We start from the raw sequence: 25,764 nt of genomic DNA on the forward strand, positions 1-25,764 counted from the left end.
AAGTCTTCTCATTTCCAATGTACATAATAATAAGGTCATTGTGCATTAGCATACTGCATGACTCTAATACTAGATGGTTTTATATGCAATGCATTATTCCCATCTAACAAAAGGCTTGTTGGATTAGTCCCATCCAACAATCCAATGAACAATGGATGACCTAATTACCATCAGACCTGATGATTCCGCACTAAATCTCACATATAATAAAAATCATTTGCAAGTCCTTGAAATGCCATCACCTTCCTAATCTTACAGCTGCCTTTTCTTGCCACCAAAGTTACAAGCAGAGGGCTACCAATGACATTTATATTCCATTCAACAGTCTACAGTAATGGCAAGTTTGCAAATTCACTTTTTTAATTGCAAGGAATACATCTGAAAAAGACGTCTCCATGTTTCCTTGATAGATGTCCTCTATTTATGTTTGTGGCTGTCTATTCAACAATTAAAAAAAAAAACTGAAAAGGTCCGAACACCTAAAAGGGGCAATTAGAGATCCTTGACAAGCCTTGCTCTTGGGGAATGGTCAGGGGCTGTAGGTAATAAATCTATGCCACAGCCCCAAGATCCAGGCCAGTGGACCATAATTTAATACAGAACATACCAGCTGTTTAGCCATCTGTAATGTCATTTTGCAAGAATCTGCACATTCTCCTGAAATTGCAGATAAGCAAGAAGGCTGTGTTCACATTAGTTATGGGCTGCGCTCTGTTGTGTCACCTTCTAGCAGCAAGAATAGAGTAATCTGCAATAATATAGGATTTGTATTCATTGTATTCAGTTGGCCCTGCCATACGTCTGGTAAGAATATAAGCCAAGAAGCTACTATGATTGGAGCCTGAAAGTGTCCCTACCCCTTAGATAGCTTGTGCGGCATATACACCTGCACTCATGGATTTTCATGAATTTCAGCTTCTCTCTATGAGAACAAAGAATCGGCCTTGAAATCTAGCATTCCCCATCCTCGTTGTCCCTGACACCTGCCACTTGGTGACAATAAGGACTTTCCCATACACATTAGTTGCAAGACTATTGTAAGAACACTGTGTGAATTATCCCTTACATTGCAGAAAAACACTTGAATTCACATCTATGTATCTAATGTCAAGAGCAGACACTCACCTCTAACTTCTGGAGAGAATCGCGCTGAGTGGCGAGATACAAACAGCTTAAGTTCTTGATCTAAGTTGCATTCAATGAGGTCTGTGTCCCATGATCGGATACCTGTAAAATAAATTACAAGACAATTTTAATAATTTTCAATAACATATTGTTAAGAAATATTTGCTTTATTAAAAGTATCCTTCATGTACAAAGGAAAAAAAACTGCATTAAGCAGCTTAGGCTCTGTTCACACGGAGAAAAATTGGCAGAATTCTGCAAAATCCTGCCAGCCTCTGTGTCATATTGACAGTCTATGGGAGGCTCGCATGCCTCCTCCCTCCGCGCTGAAGAATGGACATGTACATTCATCAGCGTGGAGAGAGGAGGCGCGCCAGCCTCCCATAGACTGTCAATATGACACGGAGGCTGACGGGATTATTCCGCCGCAGAATTCCACCAATTTTGCTCCGTGTGAACGGAGCCTTATTGTGATCAGTGCAAGTGCAGGCCCTCTATCTATTATAGGATGTATGTACAGATAAAGCAGAGCCAATGCAGTACAACAGATCTTGTCATTCAGCACTCAGTACAATGCAATTCATTGAATGCACTGGGATGTGCATCTAGCCTCAGGCTGGGTTCACACTATGTATATTTGAGGCTGTATTTGTGAGGCTGTATAGCAACCAAAACCAGGAGTGGATTGAAAACACAGAAAGGCTCTGTTCACATAATGTTGTAATTGAGTGGATGGCCATCATTTAATGGCAAATATTTGCTGTTATTTTAAAACAACGGCTGTGGTATTGAAATAATGGCCGTTATTTACTGTTATATGGCGGCCATCCACTCAATTTCAACATTGTGTGAACAGATCCTTTCTGTGTTTTCAATCCACTCCTGGTTTTGGTTGCTATGAGGACCTGACATGAGGACCAAATACTGCCTGAAATATACATAGTGTGAACCCAGCCTGAGATGGTGAGGCACAAGGGTGGGGCTATTTGACAGCATTTATGAAGCCCATCAGACATATATATGCCTTTCACTTTTTCTCATTGTTCATTCTGTTTTCAGTACCCCATAATCACAAAGTGAAAACAGAATGTTTTAAATTTTGCTCATTTATTGAAAAACTAAAATATTGCGTTGATATACTGTAAGTATTCAGACCCCCTTACTCAGTACTTGTTAAGGGTGCGTTCACACCTACAGGATCTGCAGCTGATTTTCTGCAGCAGATTTCAGTTAAATAACTGAACACAGCATCAAATCTGATGCTGTGTTGTTATTTAACTGAAATCTGCTGCAGAAAATCAGCTGCAGATCCTGTAGGTGTGAACGCACCATAAAGAAGAGTTCCAGGCTGGGGAAGCACTCTGCATAAAATTCCACCCAGTCCGGAATTCTCCTTTAGGGTGCGTTCACACCTACCGCATCCGCAGCTTATTTTTCTGCAGGTCTGGTAGTGCAGATTTCAACCTGCGAGAAATCCGCATATGTGTGCGTTTTGCGTTTTTTCTGCAGCAAGTTTATCGCAACTGAAATATCAGTTTAAAATGTCTCTCATTCTAAACGGACATTTCAGTTGCGATAAACTTGCTGCAGAAAAACCGCAAAACGCACACATATGCGGATTTCCCGCAGGTTGAAATCTGCACTACCAGACCTGCGGATTTCCGCGGAAAAATAAGCTGCGGATGCGGTAGGTGTGAACGCACCCTTAAAGATCCTTTGGCAGTGTTAACAGCCTCTGGTCTTCTTGGGTATGAAGCCATAAGGTTTACACATCTGGATTTGGGTCATTTCTGCCATTCTTCTTTGTACATCCTCACAGGATCTGTCAGGTTGGATGGGGACCGTTGGTGGATGCTGTTTTCATGTTTCTCCAGAGATGATAGTCATATAGTTATCCCTAACTTCCTCCTGTTTTGTTTTAGCTGTGTGCTTAGGGTCATAGCCTTGTTGTAAGGTGAACCGCCAGCCTAATCTGAGATCCAAAGCACTCGGGATCAGGTTTTCATTAAAGGGGTTATCTAGCGAAAGTCTTTTTTTTTTTTCAAATCAACTTGTGTAAGAAAGATTTGTACAGTAATTTACTACTATTTAAAAATTTCAAGTCTTCCCATACTTTCCAAACTTATCAAGATTTTCGCCAGGGTACAGCGTTTAAGAAAATCTCTGTACTTTGCTCGATTCAGCTTTCCCACAACCCTGACCAGTCCATTTGTCCCAGCTGCTGAAAAACACCCTCATAGCATGATGCTGCCCCCACCATGCTTCACTGTAGGAAGGTATTGGGCAGGTGATGAGCAGTCCCTGGTTTTGTTCAGACATGAATTTAGGATTGAGTCTAAAAACTTTAATCTTGCTTTAATCACAGAATCATGTTTTCCAGTCTAAATATTAGGTCAGTGTGTAATTTCTTTGACTTCTTTTTGATTAATTTGCACAAATTTCGAAAATTCAGTTTTCACATTTCACATTCACACGGCATATAAGGGAAAACTTGATTTTTTTAAAATTTTAGCACAAGGATGCAACATTACAAAAGTGAAAAAGGAGAAGGGGCTGAAGACTTTCATTGTATGTATGTATGTATATATTTATGGCATTATATGTGATCCCCGCTACATACAGTATACTAGAATCTATGTACTGCCAGTTATTAGAGACTCTACAGATTACATTTTGACCTCTAATAAATTGAAATTTATTGCAATTTTTTCTTACATATATTCAGTTCTGCATAACAATGAGCTATTATTATCATCCACATTCAGTCTACACAGCCATTACTTTTGTTTAGTCAGTAGCTGAAACCCCCATGGGACTGCCTTCAATGCAGTATTGTGTTACTAAGAAACCTGCATATTTCCCTGTGGGCTATATTCTGCTTCCAACACCGATATCTGCCAGTAATCATGTATCCACTCTAGTAGGAATCCAAAATCTCCTTATATGTAAGAACAATCATGTCTATGTTTAACAATGAGAAGTCTGAAACTAAAAACAAACGTATATACCAGTAATTCCAATTCCCACTCATCCCCAGATTTGTCTTCTTGGGTAGCCACAGGAATCATACTCTGATGTACCCTTTCCTCCCGGAAATTTTATATATATATATATATATATATATGTATAGGGGTAATTGTCTGACTAGCATTTGTCTGAATGCTTAGGCTAGGTTCACACTGCGTTTTCAGCATCCGTTTAACGCATCCGTTTTTTGAAAAAAACGCATGAAAAACGGATTGCAAAAAACGGATTCATTTGTGTGCATCCGTTTTTCCATTGACTTCCATTATAAAAAAAAACGGATCCGTTTTTTTTGGCGGACCAAAACGGACCAAAAAACGTTGCTGACCCTATTTTTCTGGACGTTAAAAAAAATGAAAACGCAGTGTGAACCTAGCCTAACTCTCTACATTTGACTACCGATGGCTGAAAAAGTTGGATGTATCTCTAAGGAGTCCTGGAAAACATGGATGCAGTTTAAAACTTGCTCTAGTAGGAAATTTAATTTTTAATGAAGACTACTTAGAAATGTGCTTTATTTTGCATACAGCAAATAATAAAAGAATAATCTGTACAAAGGTGTCAATATCCTTTATCTAATAAAGTCCCCAGTCCTTACCAAATTGAGAAAATGGCCCATGGGGTTGTTTTGGACCATCAACTGGTTTCTGTTTGAATGAAATATTCATTCTTCTTCATCTACGTGTATAATTCAAATAGATGAGGAAACCAAAATAATCCAGAACCTATAGTTTTTAATTGTCATTTTGCTACAGCCAGAACCACCAGCCCGGGAACACTGCCCTAGAAGGTTTCATACAGTACAATGTAATACATTTGAAGGAAGTCTATTGGCTGGCAACATGTGAGCACATTCTGGAACATTACCATTAAGCTTCTTTTCAGTGCTCAAACTGTCATTTATCATGAATCTCTCTCTTTCAGACATGATAGAGATCAATACAAATACAGGCAAGATTTAATATGTATTATATTGATAACCTAACCCTGTCTTGTAGTATCAGAGAATGTCAAGGATTCCTGTTATGTCCAAATTTACATTCTTCCCCTATTATATGGTTACACAGGCCTCAATGTCAACTGAGACATTGTCATGTGCAGCTTAGTATTACATTACAGTTCAGCATTAGGATATTCTAGAAGCTTCTATATACATATGACATCAGTTAGTATTTATAGTTTGGATGATTCTTCTTGAAAGAACTCACAGACCCAACTATGTAAGCAGGCCTCAGAGTTCAGAAAGATTACCTGTAAATTTAAGGGGTTGTCTTACGAAGACCACTAGATCAGTATTGCACTTAGGACCCCCGCTATAAGACATGGTAGAGAGGTGCAGCCAGTGGTGGATTACAGTGTGGGCAGTTTGGGTGACCGCCCAGGGCCTGAGGCTCCTGGGGCGGGTGTGATGCTGCAGGATGAGGGGGGTTATGCTTGATGTTGAGGGGAGTAATGTTGGTGGATAAGTTGGGGTGATGCTGGATGAGGAGGGAAGTGATGCTGGTGTAGTGTCCCAGTACAGGTGTGCAACTATTCACCTGTCAAAAGGTATCTCTGTCAGGTGTCACACTTTGGGATGATGGGTGCCATTTTGCGCTGTCACCTCTTGGTGTCTCACTCTCCACTATTCTTACTGCACAGCTGAAGGTCTAAAGGGTTAACTCTGTGTTATCCAAACACTGGCTTGGGTGCCTCACTCTTCTCTACCTACTGTATCTCACACTCACACCACTCTCTTTTTTTGGCACTTTTCCCCACCAATTGGAGGTTAGTCCCAGTCACCCCTATATAGGATAGTTAGTTCCTGGTGGGAAGGTCTCCTGGTCTTCTGTTAGTTGGAATTGGAGAGAGACAGAAGATAGTTTCTTGGAGTTGTGTGAGAGAAAGCTATGCAGTGAGGTGAGGTAACTGTTCCCTGAGAAAACCTTGTCTATGACTGGGATAACCTATTCTGCAGTTATGCAGGACAATCCATATATCAAGGATTTGTCTGCAGTTAAGCAAAGTGTCTAAGCTGACAAACCCCCCTGATTCCTGCTTAACCTACTCAGGGAACCATGAGGGGTTAGCTACACCCACTTGTTCAATCCTGGGACTCATACTACCAGACCTAACACTCTGTGGGCTCTTCTGGCATAGAACGGTCTTCGTCTTCTCAGTCCTAACCGTGACTACAAGCTTCTATAACTAAGTCACACACAGTACAAGTTGCCCTGGCAGATTTCTGTACTTATTAGGCAAGGCCCCAAGACAGTCTTTAACCTAACACTATTTAAGTAACACCTACTACCTACACCACAAGCACCTAAGTCAAGTCCTCTAGGTTGCCCATCGGGAGAAAGAACATTCTTCTACCTATTTTTTTGATTATCTGTTGAGCACGTTCACCCTTAAAGTCTACCACTGTATTCCTCTGAAGAGTTTTCAAGTAAAGTATTATTCTGGTTAAGTGCTGGACTCTCATTTTTCGTTCGCACCTGCACTCACACAACCTGGTTCTATCTTTTTAAAGCAAAGTGCTAGTATCCACCCAGGTTGGGCATACCACTCCTGGCCACCATGACAAGTGTCTAGTTGGTACCTTTATACCTACCCCACTGCTAACAACACCTAGCAACCCCGGATTACAACACTGGAGAATGAGGGGTGATGCTGGAGGATGAGGGGAGTGATACTGAAGGATGAGGGAGGTGATGCTGGAGGATGAGGGGGATGCTGGAGGATGAGGGGGCAATGCTGGAGGATTAGGGGAGTGATACTGAAGGATGAGGGGGATGCTGGAGGATAAGGGGGATGCTGGAGGATAAGAGGGATGCTGGAGGATGAGGGGTGTAATGCTGGAGGATTAGGGGAGTGATGCTTAAGGATGAGAGGTAATGCTTGAGAATAAGGGAGGTGATTGTGAAGAATGAGGCAGGTGATGCTAAAGGATGAGGGGAGTTATGCTGAAGGATGAAGGCGATGCTGGAGTATAAGGGGGATTCTGGGGAATGATGGAAGTGATGCTGAAGAATGAGGGAGGTGATGCTGGAGGATGAGGGAGGTGATGCTGGAGGACGAGGAAAGAGACGCAGCAGGATGAGAAAAGAGATGCAGCAGGATGAGGGGAGTGATGCTGGAAGATGAGGGGAGTGATGCTTGAGGATGAGAGGTAATGCTGGAGAATGAGGTTTGTGAGATGCTGGGGAATGATGGGAGTGATGCTGAAGAATGAGGGAGGCGATGCTGCAGGATGAGGAAAGAGATGCAGGAGAATGTTGGAGAATGAGGGGAGTGATGCTGGAGGGTTGGTGGGTAATGCTGATGGATGAGGGGAATCATGCTGGAGGAGGAAGGGGTGATGCTGGAGGATAGGGGAATGCTGGAAAATGAGGGGAGTAATGCTGGAGCATAAGGGGAGTGATGCTTGAGGATGAGAGGTAATGCTGGAGGATGGGAGGAGTGATGCTGGAGGATAAGGGGAGTGATGCTTGAGGATGAGAGATAATGCTGGAGGATGGGAGGAGTGATGCTGGAGGATTGGTGGGTAATGCTGATGGATGAGGGGAATCATGCTGGAGGAGAAAGGGGGTGACGCTGGAGGATAAGGGGGATGCTAGAAAATGAGGGGAGTAATGCTGGAGGATAAGGGGAGTGATGCTTGAGCTTGAGAGGTAATGCTGGAGGATGAGGGGAGTGATGCTGGAAGATGAAGGCTGTGATGCTGAAGAATAAGGGAGGTGATGCTGAAGGATGAGGGCAGTTATTCTGGAGGATGAAGGGAATGATCCTGGAGGGTGAGGGGAGTTATGCTGAAGGGCTGATGCTGGAGGATGAGGGGAGTGATGCTGGAGAATGAAGGGCTGATGCTGGAGAATGAAGGGCTGATGCTGGAGAATGAGGGGAGTGATGCTGGAGGATGAAGGGCTGATGCTGGAGGATGAGGGGAGTGATGCTGGAGGATGAAGGGCTGATGCTGGAGAATGAGGGGAGTGATGCTGGAGGATGAAGGGCTGATGCTGGAGGATGAGGGGAGTGATGCTGGAGGATGAAGGGCTGATGCTGGAGGATGAGGGGAGTGATGCTGGAGGAATGAAGGGCTGATGCTGGAGAATGAAGGGCTGATGCTGGAGAATGAAGGGCTGATGCTGGAGGATGAGGGGAGTGATGCTGGAGGAATGAAGGGCTGATGCTGGAGAATGAAGGGCTGATGCTGGAGAATGAAGGGCTGATGCTGGAGGATGAGGGGAGTGATGCTGGAGAATGAAGGGCTGATGCTGGAGAATGAAGGGCTGATGCTGGAGAATGAGGGGAGTGATGCTGGAGGATGAAGGGCTGATGCTGGAGGATGAGGGGAGTGATGCTGGAGGAATGATGCTGGAGGATGAATGGAGTAATGTTCTACAATTTGAGGGTGATGCAGGTGGAAGAGGAGGTAATGCTGGAGGATGTAGCTTGTTCATGTATAACATGGGGCTGCTTCATTACAATAAAATGGATGTATCTAAATAACTCCTAGTAGTGTAACAGTTTGGCACTAGAATTACAAACTGACATCAGAATATGATAGTGGGAGGGACGCTGAGTTCTGTGGTATATAGGTTTATATGATTTGGAGCCAAAATTTCTCCTTAAAAAGCAGTATAAATCATGACAAGACTCCTAAGAGAAATAGTAAGAGTCCTGATTACCCCACACCCACAAAGTAATTGACAGTTGTCCCTGTATCAATGTATTTACACAGATGGTTGTCAATGACTTGAGAGAAATGAAGCATTTTCTAGATCCCATTCATCGCATAAAGGAGTTATCCAGGATTAGAAAAGTAAAGCTACTTTCTTGCAAAAACAGCACCACCCCTGTCCTCAAGTTGTATGTGGTATTACAATTTAACTCAATGGAACTGAGCTGCAGAACCCCAACTGATGACAAGAGTGGTGCTGTTTCTGGAAGTTTGTCGACATCTTTTTGAAAACAATATCATATGTATTAGGATATATCATTTTATAAAGCTGATTTTTAACTTAGGTAATAAAAGATTAATCAGAGATGAGATTTAAATACAAGAAATTACAAGCAATTTTTGAATTCTCCATTAAATGAAGCTTAGTCTGATATCCTTTCATCACTCGTTTCTCTATCGGCCACTACCAAGCCTGCAATCTCTCATTTGTGATATCTCTGAATGGCTGCTAGGAATTAAACTAAATTAAAATAGGAATCAAACAGGACTGTGGAGTGCTAGATGGAGACACGAGGCACTGCATGTAATGAGGCCAGGCTGCACTTAGAAGTATAAGGGCACATTTTACTGTGAATATGGTCTACGGAACAGAGAAGTAGACCCAAGATACAGACCAACAAAAATACATGTTTTCACCTGTATTCTGACCTGGGTTTTGTTACTGGAATGCACAAAATCAATGGACATTTATGAAGACCAGCCTACAAGTACACTAGTCTTAAATAAAGCCCCGCCCCTCATTTCCCAGCCATATTTACTAAGAGCTGCATGTGTCTTAGTAAACCTGACCGGCCCAGCTTCCAGCAGGTGTAGATTTGTACCATGATTTACATGATAAATCAGGCGCAAGAGGAGGCCACTCCTCCTCCTCCCTGCCTTGCCGTAACCCCGCTGCCTGGTCATCAGGCGAGCGGGGGATAGGGCAGGCGTACACCAAGGAGAAAGAGTAAATCTGCGCCTTCTCCCTGGCATACGCCAGGGGCACAACAATAGTAAATGGCCCCCATTATTTAAAAGCTGAAACTTGGTGGGTTCAGCCTCCTATTTGCAACTAAGCTCCATTCACTTCAATGGAACTGAGCAGCAAAACCTTGCCCAAGCTGGAGACAAGAGTGGGGCTGTCTCTGGAAGAAAGTGGCCATGTTTTTGTAGTGCTGGATAACCCCTTTATCCGTGTCCCTAGTTGTGCCCTGAAAGAAAGCAAAAAGGATCAGGCAAGTTCAATGTCAACATGCCTGATCTTTTATATCCTGAGGAGATAGGACACTGCCTGATAGATATTGTAACAGCTTATTTTCTTCTCTTTATTGAAAAAACATGGACGCTCAGCCAAGCGTCCAGTCTACAATTATCTCGTATGGACAACCTTAGGTGTTTTGTCGCTAGATGTTTAAATCAATAATGTATGATCAATTATTAGAAGAATTACTATTATTCCAATGAGGGAAAACCAGCTGCAATTCATAAGTCAAATAAGCCAGTGAATTGCTTGACTACATAGGGCTTCAGAAAGACTGCAAGTGATACAACCAACAGTGATTTGTGAGCTATTTAAAGATACTGCCATCTACTTTTCTTAGATACTCTTCCTGGTTATTCAGTAATACAACCTTTACTTCATTAATATTTTCTAAATGAGCATATTTTCTTCTCAGGATTCTAGCAAAGCTGAGTACACGGTGTCCATATTGGTTTTATTTTTTATGTTTTGTTTATTCAAAATTTATTTATTTACAAAACATATCCGAAAAATAGCCGAGGTCAGTCTGAATGGAAACCATGCAACAATTACAACAAGTATAAGGGTGCCTTCACACCTACCGTATCGCAGCAGATTTAACTGAATGAATGAACACAGCATTAAATACGCACTGTCAAATCTGCTGCGGATCCGCAGCAGATTTGTGAGTGCGGATTTGATGCTGTGTTCATTCATTTAGTTAAATCTGCTGCGGATCTGCTGCGGATCCGCAGCGGATTTTCTGCTGTGATACGGTAGGTGTGAAGGCACCCTAAGGGTGCCTTCACACCTACAGGATCTTCAGCAGATCTGCAGCAGATTTGATGCTGTGTTCAGTTATTTAAATGAAATCTGCTGCAGAAAATCAGCTGCAGATCCTGTAGGTGTGAACGCACCATAAGGGTATAAACCCACACACCGTATATGCAGCAGATATGCAACAAATACGCAGCAGATTTGTTGGTACAGATTTGATGCTGTGTTCAGTTATTTAGATCTAATCTGCTGCGATTTTGCTGCGATTTTGCTGCGAGTTTGCTGCATATCGCAGCAGTAAATACGCTGCATATACGGTGTGTGGGTTTATACCCTAAAGGTGAATTGTTAAGGGTTGAATGGACAGTTAATATTTTTTAGGGTATGTTCACACAACATTTTTGAGGCAGAAATACGGCCATATTTTGATCATTACAGCCGTAAATAGTGGCCATGCTCTTAATTTATGGCCTTCATTATCTAAATACAGCCGTACTTTCCTCTAAAAAAAAAACTTGCCTAAAAGACCTAGTTTTTCTTATAGGAAGAAATATACAAATACAAAGTAAACTGCAAAGGTTCTAATCCATTCTGATAAACTATATAACAATGACATTTATGGAATGCAACCTGATTATCACATTAACTGCAAACTCCTGTCTCATGACAGTTTTTATTTATGGCCCACCTGCCACTTACAATGTATAAGCCCCCGAAATAATCAATTTAAGGAAATTGTCGCCCTGGGCCTGAGGCACTTTTCATTACTGCTACTGTATTATATTCAGAATTGGGTGACAGCTTTTTCTTGAAAAGACAGTAATTTATTACATTTACATATATTTTACATATACTATGGTTTAAAGTAATCAAGTCTAATACAAATGTATGAAAGATAAAAGTAGATATTACAGAATGACTGTGTCCACAGCAATGGAGGAGAGAGGCCTGAGAATGCCAGTCATGCCCTTCATAGGACTCAGGAGTTAAATATAGCAGCACTTGCTGCCTGATTGTTTCCCCAGAGTTGCAAAGCTGTGCACTTCTGAAGAATAGTGCATCCTCCTAACCAGTGCATAGATCCATAACTAGGTCACCTCCCATTTATACTGGCTAGATATGGCTTTAAAGGGATGAAATATGCATGGGCAACTACAAGCTTTCAAGATGGGTGGTAAAAAAAACCCAACATATAGAAGAGAATAGAAACCTTTTGGGATTCATACAAAAAGATGAAAGAAAGAATAAAATGATAGAGAATTATGTTGGTAGGTTTTACAGCGAACTTGCATTTTTCAGTCACCCTGGCTATAGAGATGCAAATATAAGAAACCCACATGTGTAATATGGCCTCCGTATATTGCTTGCCATTTTTCAATTTTAAACTCTGTACAATACATAAGATATCCAATATTACCTTTGGAAACAGTCAACAAACTGCTGTTGGCTGATCCAGAGTTTTTATTTTGCAACTCTATGTAGTCATTTTCATACTGGCCTGTTCTGTTAAGTGTGCCCCATTTCTCTCCAACTGCTCTAATGCATCGGGCCGCTTAATGCACACTATGCCCCAGATTATCAATCCCCTGTGGTCAATGATAAAGCATTGTCATTAATGCAATCGTGACTATGACTTTGGAGAATTGGGTGCAACCAGTTGAATGGGCATAAATGGATCAATTTTTGGCATGTATGTGGGCTTTTGTTTTAATAAAAATTATATTTTTAGAATACTGTACATTGGAGTGAAAGCTATTTATATTGCTCTTTTGCTTTTTCTTTGAGGTCTGTGCTTCAATAGGAGAGATAACTATAGACTCATTAGGAAACATTGAAATGTTGATTGTGTATTAGAGTTTGGACATTTTTCCCTATAAGCTTCTCTAAGGTTATGTTACAGGAGTAATTTTGCATAATACGGAAGTATTTTCGCCTCAAAAAGACGGACATCCAAAAAGTTTGCCGTAAAATGGCCGAAAAAAGATATTGCATGAACATGGCCCAAAAGATGGAAAACCACATATACCAAATAAATAAAATAGAAAAAAAAAAAAAAAAAAAGAAAACATTACTTATCACGCCTCAAACGGATGATAGAAGTAAGAAAACAACATTTTAGATACAGAGCGTAAAGCTTCCACCTGCCTAATATGTTTTCCCTTCTGCTGCTAAAGCAGGTCCATCTGCACATGGACATGGACAAACACCTTGTACTCTTCAACATTCGTCAAACCATTTCTGAATCATTTTTGCAGTTTCAGCAGGGCATTATTCTGCTGAAGGAAGCCACTGACATTACAGCATACAAAGTGCCATTAGGGACATACTTGTTATGCATCAGTTTTTAGGTAGGTGGTATGTGTCACATCACATGAACATCACATGTTTAGACACAAGGTGTCATGAATGTTTAGACACAAGGTTTCTAGCAAAATATTGCCCAAAGCATCATAGTGCCCTGGTTTGGGTAACTCTTCCCTAGAAAAATAATGGCCATCTACAAATGTGATTCATCTTATCAGGTCACCTTCTGGTATTAGACAAAGGTCAGCAGGGGCACTCTGACCGACTATCTATGCAGCCCCATATGCGATACGCACTGTGTAATCTGATACTGTTATTTCAAACCCAGTATTCATTTTTACAATATTTTTGATACATAACTCTTATGTGGGATCTTCTCTTTTTCACTCCCTTATGCACATCAAGGTATCATGGACCCTGTTGCTGGTTTACCATTTGTCCTTCCTTAGATCACTTTTGCTAGGTGCTGACCACTGCATACTGCATAGAAACACCTCACAAGAGATGCACCAAACCAGTTCTCTTCAGCTTATTGAGATCTAAAAAAATAATGCAGACATTTTATTCGATTTTCATACATCCCAACTACAGTATGATGAGAATAATGGGAACAAATGCTAAATAAAAGAGGATTCAGGCTTTATGCAAAAGTGTAGGCCTATCCACAGGTGTCGTCCATCAATATAAGATAGGGAAGGTGGCAGATTTTCATTATTCCCAATCACTGATTGTTTAGAAAGCATGAAAATATACTTTTAGTAGTGGAAGTGCCTGGTATTAACCCTCAATCCCTTGAATAGGACTAAAGGCCCTATTCTACCAACAGATCTGACGACAGATTATCTGCCAAAGATTTGAAGCCAAACCCAGGAACAGACTATAATCAGAGAACTGGTCATAAAGGAAAGACTGAGATTTCTCCTCTTTTCAAATCCACTCCTGGGTTTGGCTTCAAATCTTTGGCAGATAATCTGTCGTCAGATCTGTTGGTGGAATAGGACCTTAAGTGGCAGTGAACTGTAATACCAGGCACAGGCACTTCCAAAGCCCTGGAGGTTTGGTCAATAAACAATTAAGGGCAGTGCCCCATCTCTTTAGTCAGCTGATTGTTGGGGTACAGAGGTCAGACCACCAATGATGTTATATTGCCTATTCTAAGGACAGGCCATCATTTTTTGTGGATCCAAAGAATGTATTTAACTGTAAGTGTATTCCTCGAACTAATGTCTATTTCTCTTAAATTATACCATCACATAGAGGCATCACATAGATAAGGAAAGAGAAGCTTAGTAGGGTGATATTCGATCCTGAAGTGCATCCCATGATTTATTATAACACTGAAGCAATGACTAAACTCTTAAATATATCTACAAGACGACACAATGTGACTCAGCAAGAAAAGTCCTAAATCCTATTGAACTGATCTCATAGATCTGTAATTCACATGGGTGCATAGTGTCATTAAGTAGCCTAAAGCCCTCATAGAATTATAGCTGATCTGTTAGTAAAATTGAAAGTAAATCAGATTGTTTTCTATATTTCTGTAGCACATTCATCATTGAGGCTATGATACTATAATCTGGTCTCCTGATATCCTTATACAAATCACCTCTAAGTAACTTGTGTCTTCTTTATTCTGCACATTTCTACTGCAGTTTAAGGCTGGGTTCACACTATGTATATTTGAGGCTGTATTTGTGAGGCTGTATAGCAACCAAAACCAGGAGTGGATTGAAAACACAGAAAGGCTATGTTCACATAATGTTGTAATTGAGTGGATGGCCGTCATTTAATGGCAAATTTTTGCTGTTATTTTAAAACAACGGCTGTTATATTGAAATGATGGCAGTTATTTACCGTTATATGACGGCCATCCACTCAATTTCAACATTGTGTGAACAGAGCCTTTCTGTGTTTTCAATCCACTCCTGGTTTTGGTTGCTATGAGGACCTGACTTGAGGACCAAATACTGCCTGAAGTATACAGTGTGTGAACCCAGCCTTAAAGAACATTTAAAAGAAATCTCCACTTTCCTACTTGTTATCTATTGAGGTGAGGCTAGGGAAGAGCAGTCAACTGACGGCTTACTAAGTGCTAATCACAAGTTTCTCTGTTATAGGAACAGAAGTCAGTGCTGGATGCGTCACATGATGGACACCAAGGATGCTTAATGTACCCCACTGACTTAATGGGGGTCGTCAGAGCTCTATTATTTTGCGGGGAAAAAAATATGCAAAACTCTACTTTTTAGACATACCTGATGGAAGCTTTGACAGATGGTTCTAAGGGAGCTTCCAATGCAGATGTGAACAGACCCTAATACATCAAGAATAAATCTCATTGCAAAACAATAAGCAGCTTATGGCCGCCTGTTTCTGCCCAATGGGAAACTTGGGTATCATTTTTCCATACCGGGAACTGATGACATATCTACCAGGGAAACATATAGCATGTACTACCATGTAATATCCCTATCTGTGATATGTACCATAGGTAGCTTTTCAGATGACTGAGTGATTTACAGTGGGGACCTCTGAATTCCACAAACTGTTTTGTAATACAGTCCTTACTGGGCAAACCCTTTAAAGCAACTCTGTACCCACAATCTGCCCCCCCCCCCCCCTCCCCGCCAACAGCTTGTACCTTTGGATAGCTGCTTTTAATCCAAGATCTGTCCTGGGGTCCGTTTGGCAGGTGATGCAGTTATTGTCCTAAAAAGCAACTTTTAAATTTGCAGCCCTGTGTCAAATTGGCATGGCTTAGAGTACCCAGGCCCTAGGATTGCACTCCCTTTCCATCCCTCCTCCCCACCCTCTTCACCATTAGGAATGCCCCTGGGCAGCATTTCGCCTATTCATCACCTGTCTGAACACTGCACATGGGCCTTAATGATCCAACACTTGTGCAGTGTTCACACAGGTGATGAATAGAAGAAATCCTGCCTGGGACATTCCTTTGGGTGAAGAGGGCGGGGAGGAGGGGTGGAGGGGCGGTGCAGGCCTAGGGCATAGACACTCTTGACCAAGCCAATTTGACACAGGGCTGCAAGTTTAAAAGTAGTTTTTTAGAACAACAACTGCATCCCCTGACGAACGGACCCCAGGACAGATCTTGGATTAAAAGAAGCTATCCAAAGCTACAATTGGTTTGGGGTTGGGGTGGGGGGGCGGGCAGATTGTGGGTACAGAGTCACTTTAAGACGTCCAACATTTTATGATTTGCTTCTTTTAGTGTCTTTAGTGTCTTGCTATTGCCTTGCCCATGTAAGAATTCTGTAGATCAGGAATTCTATTCTTGAACTAATTAAAAGTATAGTTACTCAACAAATGGGGGGGGGGGGGGCTGCAGGAAAGGCAATTAATTTGGTCAGGAACACAGGAGAAAATTTTTCTGAGGACCAATGTTTCCACATGTACAGTAAATGTAAATGACAATTGTTTTTTGTCATCGTTTTTAATATCATTACAGACAACATTATTCAAACCATAAGCAAAGGACCCTAGTGACAAGTGAATGGCTCCAAAGTCAGCTCTGAATGGGGATTCCCATGACAGTCCCTATCCCTATTAGGGCTCACAGTCGACAAACTCCAGGCACATAATGTCCTTGGTGGCATTTGAATACAGGACTCCAGTGCTGCAAAGCATCGGCACTAAGCACTGAGCCACCATGCTGCCCAAAAAGTAAGACAAACTGTGGAAAACCTACTAATGGGACAAGTGGAAACAAATTACCCCTTTCGAGAACAAGTCCCCTCAGAGGAGATCTTTGTGTGAATAATGTCTAAGCTGTGTGATGTACTAGGCCCATTCCTCAACGCAGTTACTTTGAGATTTTGCTGAACTTGTTGCACAAAAGATATATACAGTTACATACCAGCAGATGCCTATGGTTATTATTAATGCTTTTTTGCACCATGAAAAAAATATGAAACCAGTTTCTGCTATACTTCATTGGTTCCTTCTGCCTTTTAAATTTTCCAAATTGTTATTATTCATGACATTGGCTACAAAGGTTTCAGCAATTGCAAAAAGACTTTAAGCCAGGAGACCCACAAGCCTCCTCACCACACTTCCCTTAAAGGGGTACTCCAGCGGGGGGGCACTTTTTTGCTGGGACCGGGGAGAAGGTGGCTGAGGGAAAAGATGTCCACTCACCTCCCCGGTTCCAGCGGTGGGTCCCGCATCGCGGCGCTCAGGTGCCCGGTTCCCGGCTGCTTCCGGATGTCTGACGCGGGCCCGAGACGTGACGTCTCGGGTCCGCTCAGCCGCTCAGTGACAGAGGCGGGATCTGAGCGGACTTAAACGGATCCCGCCTCCTTCACTGAGTGGCTGAGCAGACCTGAGACGTCATGTCTCAGGCCCGCGTCAGACACCCGGAAGCGGCCGAGCACCGGAGCGCCGCGATACGGGACCCGCCGCTGGAACCAGCAAAAAAGCGTCCCCCATCGCTGGAGTACCCCTTTAATGATTAGGCAGAGCACTCCTGAACTGATCTACTTGATCACAGATTTAACTGTTCAGCCCTTCAGTTACAGCTGCACAAACCTCTCTATCGCCTCCCTGCAATCATTGCTATTATCAGTGCATGGGGAAAAATGGGAAGCTGAATACATCTTTAACAATAGTGGAGTCCAAATAGATGAGTAACTACTGGACCCCAAGTATGAAGCATTGACCCTTCCACTGGCCTTCACAACAATAACCAAGTACACTGACATTGTATCCCTAATGGTTTAGGTCAGTGGGGTTAGTAATTAACTAACTGCCTTAATCCTCCATGGATGCAGATAATTCCCTTCACGTTAACAGACCTGCATGTTGTTTAATAATGCTCATTGGATTGCTATTATTATTGCCCATTAATATTGATATGATGCTGTCCTGTATTGTCCATCTCAGAAAGTACAGTGCCTGGTCTCTGTCCAACTCACTAGCTACAAAGGCTTAGAGGGAACATTGCCAGCGATGCAGCTGAAAGTTACAGACAGGCTGCGGCTGGCGGTCATGAAGAGAGGCTGCACCAGGGCCTATGAGCCTTTAGCTACGCCCCGGACTGTGGAGGTGGATTCCAACAGCAAGTGGAAAAACATTTTTATTATCCTATTTGCTGAACATCACTGTGCTAAGTCATATATGTACTAAGGTGGAAACCTAGTGAGTCCAAGTGAGCAAAGCTGGTCCTACTCTACCTCTATTATAAGTATGGCTCCAGAATCCCATCAACATAGAGTTTGTCTTAGTCTTCCCTCTGGACTACAGGGACCAAGGAACCTGCCATATGGGTAGGAAACAATAGTAAATTAAATTTTGGAATATATATAAGTATATATATATGGTGGTACAAAAGTAGATGGACAGTATGTGTAATAGGGTTATACACATAATCCTATAACACATACTGTCCACCTACATTTTGACCACCCTGTATATGTGTATATATATGGATCACCTATTATCAATACAATATACATATTTTATTACAAGCAAAACGACTTGGGAAATGACGGTCATTGTCTATAACAATGATGGTCATAATATTAGTCAAAGCTCTGCTTAGTCACTCCAGATGACAGATTAGGTCATTTATTCGTGCAGTCTTCTTCCTGCATTCTCATCACTTATTATAGATCTACTTTCTCACATCGTGTTCTCAAAAGTCATTGAACATTTTTTTAAAAAAATCAAAGCAATGGCTACATTACACTAACACATCCACTACGCATCCCATGACGTATGTCTAAGTAAGTCGCAGATGATGTTTCTGCTGGCCCCATTCAGTGTGGATGATGTGGCCTACTATGCTATCATCACTGTATAGAGAAGTAGTTCTAAAGGCCATGTATGTATACATGATACCAGTAATATAAGTTATGATTAAACTATATCAACTAGTGACAATATCGACCAATGGGGTCCCTGCTTTTATTAATGCCAGAAAAAATCCCAAAAGATTCTGAAGTATGGGATTATGGGTAATACAGTTCACTCTAGTTTCCATTGCTCACTCCCTCTTCCATTGTGTCTACATAAAAGCTTTGCTGGCCAATTGCCACACTGAGGGTACAACAAAGGTGTGGCCTGATGACTGAACTCAATGTTCCCTAACATCATACCCAGACTAAAATAAAGATGTACTTACTGTGATATCATAATACATAACTAGAACAATAAAGTCGAATTATCCCACCTATGTGAACATGAGTATATCGGACCTCTACTTAGCTCGTGCATTACAGAGGGGTCACATTTTATGTCATTTATTTCATTGCTTTGTGACTTCTACGTATTCTTTATACAATTCTAATCATTTCAATCATTCACATATATTCACTGTGTGTATATTATTTTGTGTTTTTTTTTTAAATTACAGATTTAGTTTATTTTGAAGGGATTGGTGAGGATGATGACGGTGTGACAGGTGAATGAGGCAGCAGTCTTCCTCCTTTGGAAGCAGTGAGTACACAGCAGATGTTCTCCACTATGCTGCCTGCACAAACCCTCTTTGTCCACTGTGTGCTGCCGTATGCTGCCGTAGGGACCGCAGTGCGGACTGCACCACGCCCACCACCCGGCATCTCTCTGCGTTCTGCAAGTGTCATTACTCCAGCCATAGAGCTCTGCTGCAAGGACAACAGACTGCTGTGCTATTGATTGATAGGAAAATCAATCAGAAATCGATTAGGAAATAGCAGGCCCTAACATCCAGTGGCATTGGTACCTGCTTGGGCTAAATGGATTAATGTGCTTTTAGACTCACTGATAAAAGAGCATATGCTATGTATGGATAGCATAATCTTATATCAGCAATAACCATTAACCCTATATATGCTCACATTATATATATGCATCTTCATAAGCCATATGCTAAATCAGTCGTCAAGAATAGTCCATCCGCCATTCTATATCATTATGACTGCAGTAGAACATTGTGACCTCTAATAAGCCAATGTGACGTCCCGATAAGCCATTAGCATGCACAGATAGCAGCGCTCCAGCTGCTTGCAATGGGTGGGGTACAACATGTGTCCTTGCTGTCTTAGAATTCCCCATGTGGCTTCAAGATTCAGTACAAGCAGTGCAGAGAGCTCTGGGATCTGGATGCATCCACCCACCACAATGTCTTCAATGTCTCACCAGTTCTTATTGTGCAGTCAGGCAGAAAGTTTCCTTTTCTAGAAATAAATGCAGCATCATCCTGTCTGTATCACATCACATCCAGCAACAATGCCTGCCGAAATGACTCAGTGTATAACAATAGAACACAACGTTACCCTACAGTACATACTACGATACATAGAGACTATATACAGATATACACTACTTAGGATGGAAATTCCTTCCAGACCCCTGTGCTTGCTCCCAATGAGACAGCAGAGGGAGGGGCTGCTTTCTTGCCAACTGTTAGATCTGCAGCCCACCACATTTTCTCTATAGAAGAATAGGGAGTGGCTGCATCCCATTGTCTTTGTTCCCTTATAAGATCAATATTTCTATATTCCTCCAACAATACAACAACATAAGATCTACAACATCAATATGCCAGGGGCAGGGGGATCTGCAGCAGGTGCATTATTTCCAGGCAGGGGTCAGTAAGTAGCTTGTACTGTGCCACCTGTGGTGTGGGTGGCATTGCCCAGGGAGTGCTTACCTCTCTCTATATTGCTGATGGCACACCTCAAGTGGTCCTCTGTCACTATTTCTCCAATCACCACCAGCAGGTAAAATTTATTGTCTAGGAATCTGTGAGACAGGCTAGGGGAGGTAGATGAAGGGTTCAGGATGCTGATTGATGGGTCAATGTCCGCTCCTGGCTCCACCAGTGTTGCCATCCTTGCCCAGTGCACCCCACTTGTGCCTGCCTCTCCCTGTGTGTGTGTGATCTTCCTCCCCTTCTCTGTTAGGTACAGCAGCTGAGAGCAGACAGGGAGTGAGCCTGGGAGGGGAGGCTGGCTGCCTTTTATATGGAGAGTCTGGGCTGGGACCCTGGGAGGAGAATCACATTAGCTGGCAGTCTATTTTCCAGCATCCACTCTGATGTCATCTGCAGCAAATCATAGCCTCCGGAAGGGGAAGAGGTGCTGAGACAATGCACACAGCAGGGCACAGGGATGATGGGCAAGTGCAACAACTTACAACCTACTGCACTTCAGCCTTGACATTGCTTTGACTTGTAATGAAGCTTTCACAGCATACACCAAAAATCATCATTAGTATATTGCCATACATTGTTACATCATTGTGATACACAGTCCGCTTTAATCCTTTTTAACATATTATCAAACTTATGGCGATTAATTGTCATTAATATCATGAAAATAAAATGATTATATATCACACCTGATACATTATCAGGAAAGGAGCTCTAGGATATATGGCCAGCTTAAAGGGGTTATGCAGATTTTATTAAAGAATTTTTTAGAAAGAAAAGAAACGTAGTACATACAACCATACCATTGTGCGACCATAAGCAAACAAAATCAACCACTGCATACAAGTGGGGATACACACAATAGCGAGAACATGGGTAAGCAGATTTTATAAACAAAGCTGCCTTGCTTCTAAAACAGCACCACACCTGTCCTCAGGTTGTCTGTGGTATTACAACTGACAGCAAAACATCTGAGATTTTCGCCAGAAAAGGACTACGAAGTCATCATGTCTGCCTTTCTTTATTGTTATCTTAAGATAGATACATGTTTATGCCAGACAGTTTACATGCACTTACTGTAGATTTACCAACCACATCTGCTGGAAGTGTGTTTTAAACATTTATCCACAGCATTGGCTTCTAGAAATACCTGGAAATAAGGTTTAAGAGAACTGATTGTGTTATCATTTATTGTTGCAGTAAATAGAAATGGCTTAAGCCCCCTTCATGCGTCTCTAAAATTTACCTGGATTTCTTATCAGGAAATCTGGGCAAATTTCCAGACCCATAAGGTTCTATGGGATATGGATGCCTTTTAGGATTTTTTCAAGATAGGACCCTATGGGGTCATCCAGAATTCCAGACAATGCTGGATATACATACAGAATTCCAGATGCATTGTTTGTTAGCCTGGGCCAGCGCCACCACTTGTGCATGTTCTGCTGGGTGCTGACACTGGCCCATTAACTGTACACGCCCCTTATCATAAGTGCATACAGTTAAATGTGGTGCTGTGATTGACCGGGCCAGGAGCCATTGGCTTCCGACCCTGTCTTTCACTTTTGTGACCGGAGGCAACATTATACCTTTAGCCACAAAAGGGTGCTACCTCCCACCTTGCACTGCGGCACCGAAGTGAGGTCACTCATAAGCACACACGCAGCACCATAAGACCGTAGGAGAAGCCAGCCTGGAACTCTGCTGCAGCAGGTGAGTATGGTTTTTTATTTACTAATCCCTTTTTACAACCAGGAAACATTGATGGTTTCCTAAAGCCTCCTGAAAGGTTTCAGGATCAGTGTTTTCTGACTGAATTTAAAATGGCTGAGGACTTGTGAAGGGGGCCTAAGGCTACTTAACCCCTAGACGACTAAGGACGTACCAGTACGCCCTAGAAGTCTGTGCCCAGACAACCCTGGGCATACGGGTACATCCTGACCTATGAAGTGCGCTCCAGAGCAGAGCGCGCTTCATAGGATGTGGGGGCCGGCTGCAGTGAGCAGCCCGGCCCTCACAGTTAATGATAGGCTGCAGCAATGGCGCTGCAGCGTGTCATTAACCCCTTAAACGCCACAGCATTTAAGTGTAAGTGCCCTGCCCTATAATGTAATAAATGAATGTAAAAGTCCCCCCAAAGGGACTTAAAACGTGCAAATAAAAAAATAAAAATCATTATTACACTACCCCAAAGCCCCTCCCCTAATAAAAGCTCAAATCACCCCCCTTTCCCATTATATAGATAAAACATATACAAAAAAATAAACATATTATATACCGTAGCGTGCGTAATTGTCCAATCTATTAAAATATAACAAGCGTCATCACTATCGGCGAGCGGCGTAGACGAAAAGAGGGAAAAAAGTGCGCGGATTACGGATTTTTTGTTACATTATATATAGAAAAAATTTATAGAGAGTGATCAAAACGTCCAATAATCACAAATATAGTATTAATAAAAATTATAGAGCATGGCGCAAAAAATGACACCCCAAACAGCCCTGTAGGTGAATTTTAATAATAATTAATTGCAAAAAAAAAGGATTTCATAAAAAAATATATATAACATTAGCAAATCTGTGTAAACCAGCATATGGTTGTGTTCGGGCTGACCTATAGAATAATGCTAGCATGTTGCTTTTACCATATAGTGCATTATGTAGACACAGGAACGCCCAAAAGTTACCATATTGCATTCTTTTTTACGATTTCACCAATTTATATCTTCATAAATAATATTTTTGGGATTCCATCATACATGTTATGGTAGAATGAAAGACACCATTACAAAGTACAACTACTCCTGTAAAAAACAAGCACTTACATGGCCCTATAAATAGAAAACTGAAAGTGCTTAGAAGGGGAGGAGGAAAAAATGAAAACGCAAAAATGAAAATTTGCGCGGTCAACTGGGTAATTTTGGCTGGATTCTCAAAGCGTTAAAGGGAATTTTTTTTTATTTATTGATAAGAGACAGATGAGATAGGAAAGAGAGGAGATGAGCTGTGACCATTGCATATTGTGCATACTGGTGTCACTGTAATTCTCCCTGCAATGATAGGGAGGAGACTGCTCAAAACTTCTTTCTCTATAAAATAGGAAGTTTCATCTTTTTCTTTACTTAGTGGCCTGAAGATTTTAGGATTATTTTAAAATATAGATATGGAAAAATTCTAAAATAAAAAACCCCACCAAAAAGTAAAAAAAAAAAATAGACTCTCTCTCTCTCTCTCTATTGGTACCAAGCTATATTGGACTGTGTGTCCTTTGAACATAGATGACCTTCTTCCCCTTAGGATCCAGTCTTTGTGACGACATTGGCCAGCACTTAATTTGCTATGGGGTCATTAAACGTTTTTCCAAACGCTGAACATTCAGCAGTCACATACAAAATAAATGGAGCACAGGCCAAGGTGGCCTTGCAGGCACGGTGAATGCTCCATTTACTGTGGGGACAATTGCATCGCCATTCTTGGTATTGGTGGGAGTCTATGTAGTTGTACCACCAGCAATCAGCTTGTTATCCTGTATCCTTAAGAAAATACCCTTTTAATGCAAAAAAAAAAATGGTTGCAATGGTAAATGTGACATTTAGCTGGGGATAGACCAAAACTTTTGGTAGTGCTATTCCTATCTCAACTAGAGTAGGGCACTTCAACTTAACTACTGTATATTGGCAGGTCTAGGTTACCAATCACCAAGACCACTGCTTTTAGAGCAGAGTGGTGGTCGGTAACCTTAACAATGAGCTGTCAACAAAAGGATGAAAAAGAGCATCCTATCAGGAGAAGGAGCTAAGTTTGTTAAATGAATGTATGTGCAAAAAAAGTTACCAAGATGTGACTTACAAGGTTAAAAGGTTTATCCAAGTTTAGAAAAATTGCAGCTACTTTTTCTGCAAAACAGCCCATACTCCTCACATTGTGTGTGATATTACAATTCAGCTCCATTCTCCAATGGCACTGAGCTGCAGAACGCACATCAAAACTGAGGACAAAGGTGGTGCTGTTTCTGGAAGACAGGGGCCATGTTTTTCAACTCCTGATGAGAATACCCCTTAAATGAATAAGTGACAGCTGCAGTCCATAGGATTACACACTACTCAATGGCTCAGATTTATCAATCTGCCTGGAACCTAAAAAGTTTTTTCCCACCGTAACCAATCACCACTTCTGGGTCCTTGGGCCGTGATGTTGCAGTTGTCCAGTCAATCAGCGACTGAGGGTGTGGATTAATATTTTAAAACAACTTATCCCTGGGCATATGTTTAAATACGTCCCTTGCCCAGAGCACCTTTGTAACTCTTTTCCTGGTTTTATGCTTCAGACCTCCACCATTTTTGCACCTGTCCACTAGAGCTCTATACAGCATTGGTATTGGCACCCTCTACATTTAAATAGTATTGAAACACACCCTGACTCATCTGTGTGAAATCACAAATGAGAATCACCTGTTAAATTGTTGGTGCCCATATGACACCAATTAGCTAATAAATATTGACTTTAGTGTAACTGGGCCATATGTTGGGCCCTGTTCCTTTGTCACAATGGTGAAGACAAAGGAGCTGCCTGAGGACATTACAACTGCTATTATTAGCAAACACAAGACTTTCAGAGAGTATAAGGCCATCTCCGAAGACCTTGGTATCCCAGTTTCAACAGTGTTGTATGCAATGTTATTAAGAAGTTTGACAAGCATGGAACCATCAAGAACATCCTGGATGTAGGGAAAAGAGGAAAATTGACAAGAGATGCCTTGGAAGGTTGGTGAGAAAGGTGAAAAACACTACATTAAACATCCAAAGACCTGAAGGCCAATTAGGAACAGTCTGGGGTCATGGTTTCATCAAATACCATATGCCGCACACTAAACCAAGCAGAGCTTTATAGGAGAAGGCCAAAGAAGAAACTATTGCTGAAGAAAAGCCATTAAAAAGAATGACTG

General features: G+C 41.8%; 1 protein-coding gene across 2 annotated transcripts in view; it reads right to left on the bottom strand.

Annotated features, from left to right (window-relative positions):
• Positions 1 to 25,764, bottom strand: part of MAP1B (microtubule associated protein 1B) — a 114,743-nt gene that overhangs the window by 39,087 nt on the left and 49,892 nt on the right. Inside the window, exons 1-2 of one of the 2 annotated variants that reach the window (XM_069962824.1) lie at positions 20,824 to 21,087; positions 1,126 to 1,227 (exon numbers count right to left, since the gene is read on the bottom strand). In XM_069962824.1, coding sequence (XP_069818925.1) covers positions 1,126 to 1,227; positions 20,824 to 21,004 — 283 coding nt within the window. In that variant the 5' untranslated portion in view covers positions 21,005 to 21,087. Of the gene's footprint in view, positions 1 to 1,125; positions 1,228 to 20,823; positions 21,088 to 25,764 lie in introns of those variants that run through there. The other variant, XM_069962825.1, reaches the window with a different exon arrangement.

The sequence above is a fragment of the Dendropsophus ebraccatus genome, chromosome 3, assembly GCF_027789765.1.
Source record: "Dendropsophus ebraccatus isolate aDenEbr1 chromosome 3, aDenEbr1.pat, whole genome shotgun sequence".
Lineage (NCBI taxonomy): Eukaryota > Metazoa > Chordata > Amphibia > Anura > Hylidae > Dendropsophus > Dendropsophus ebraccatus.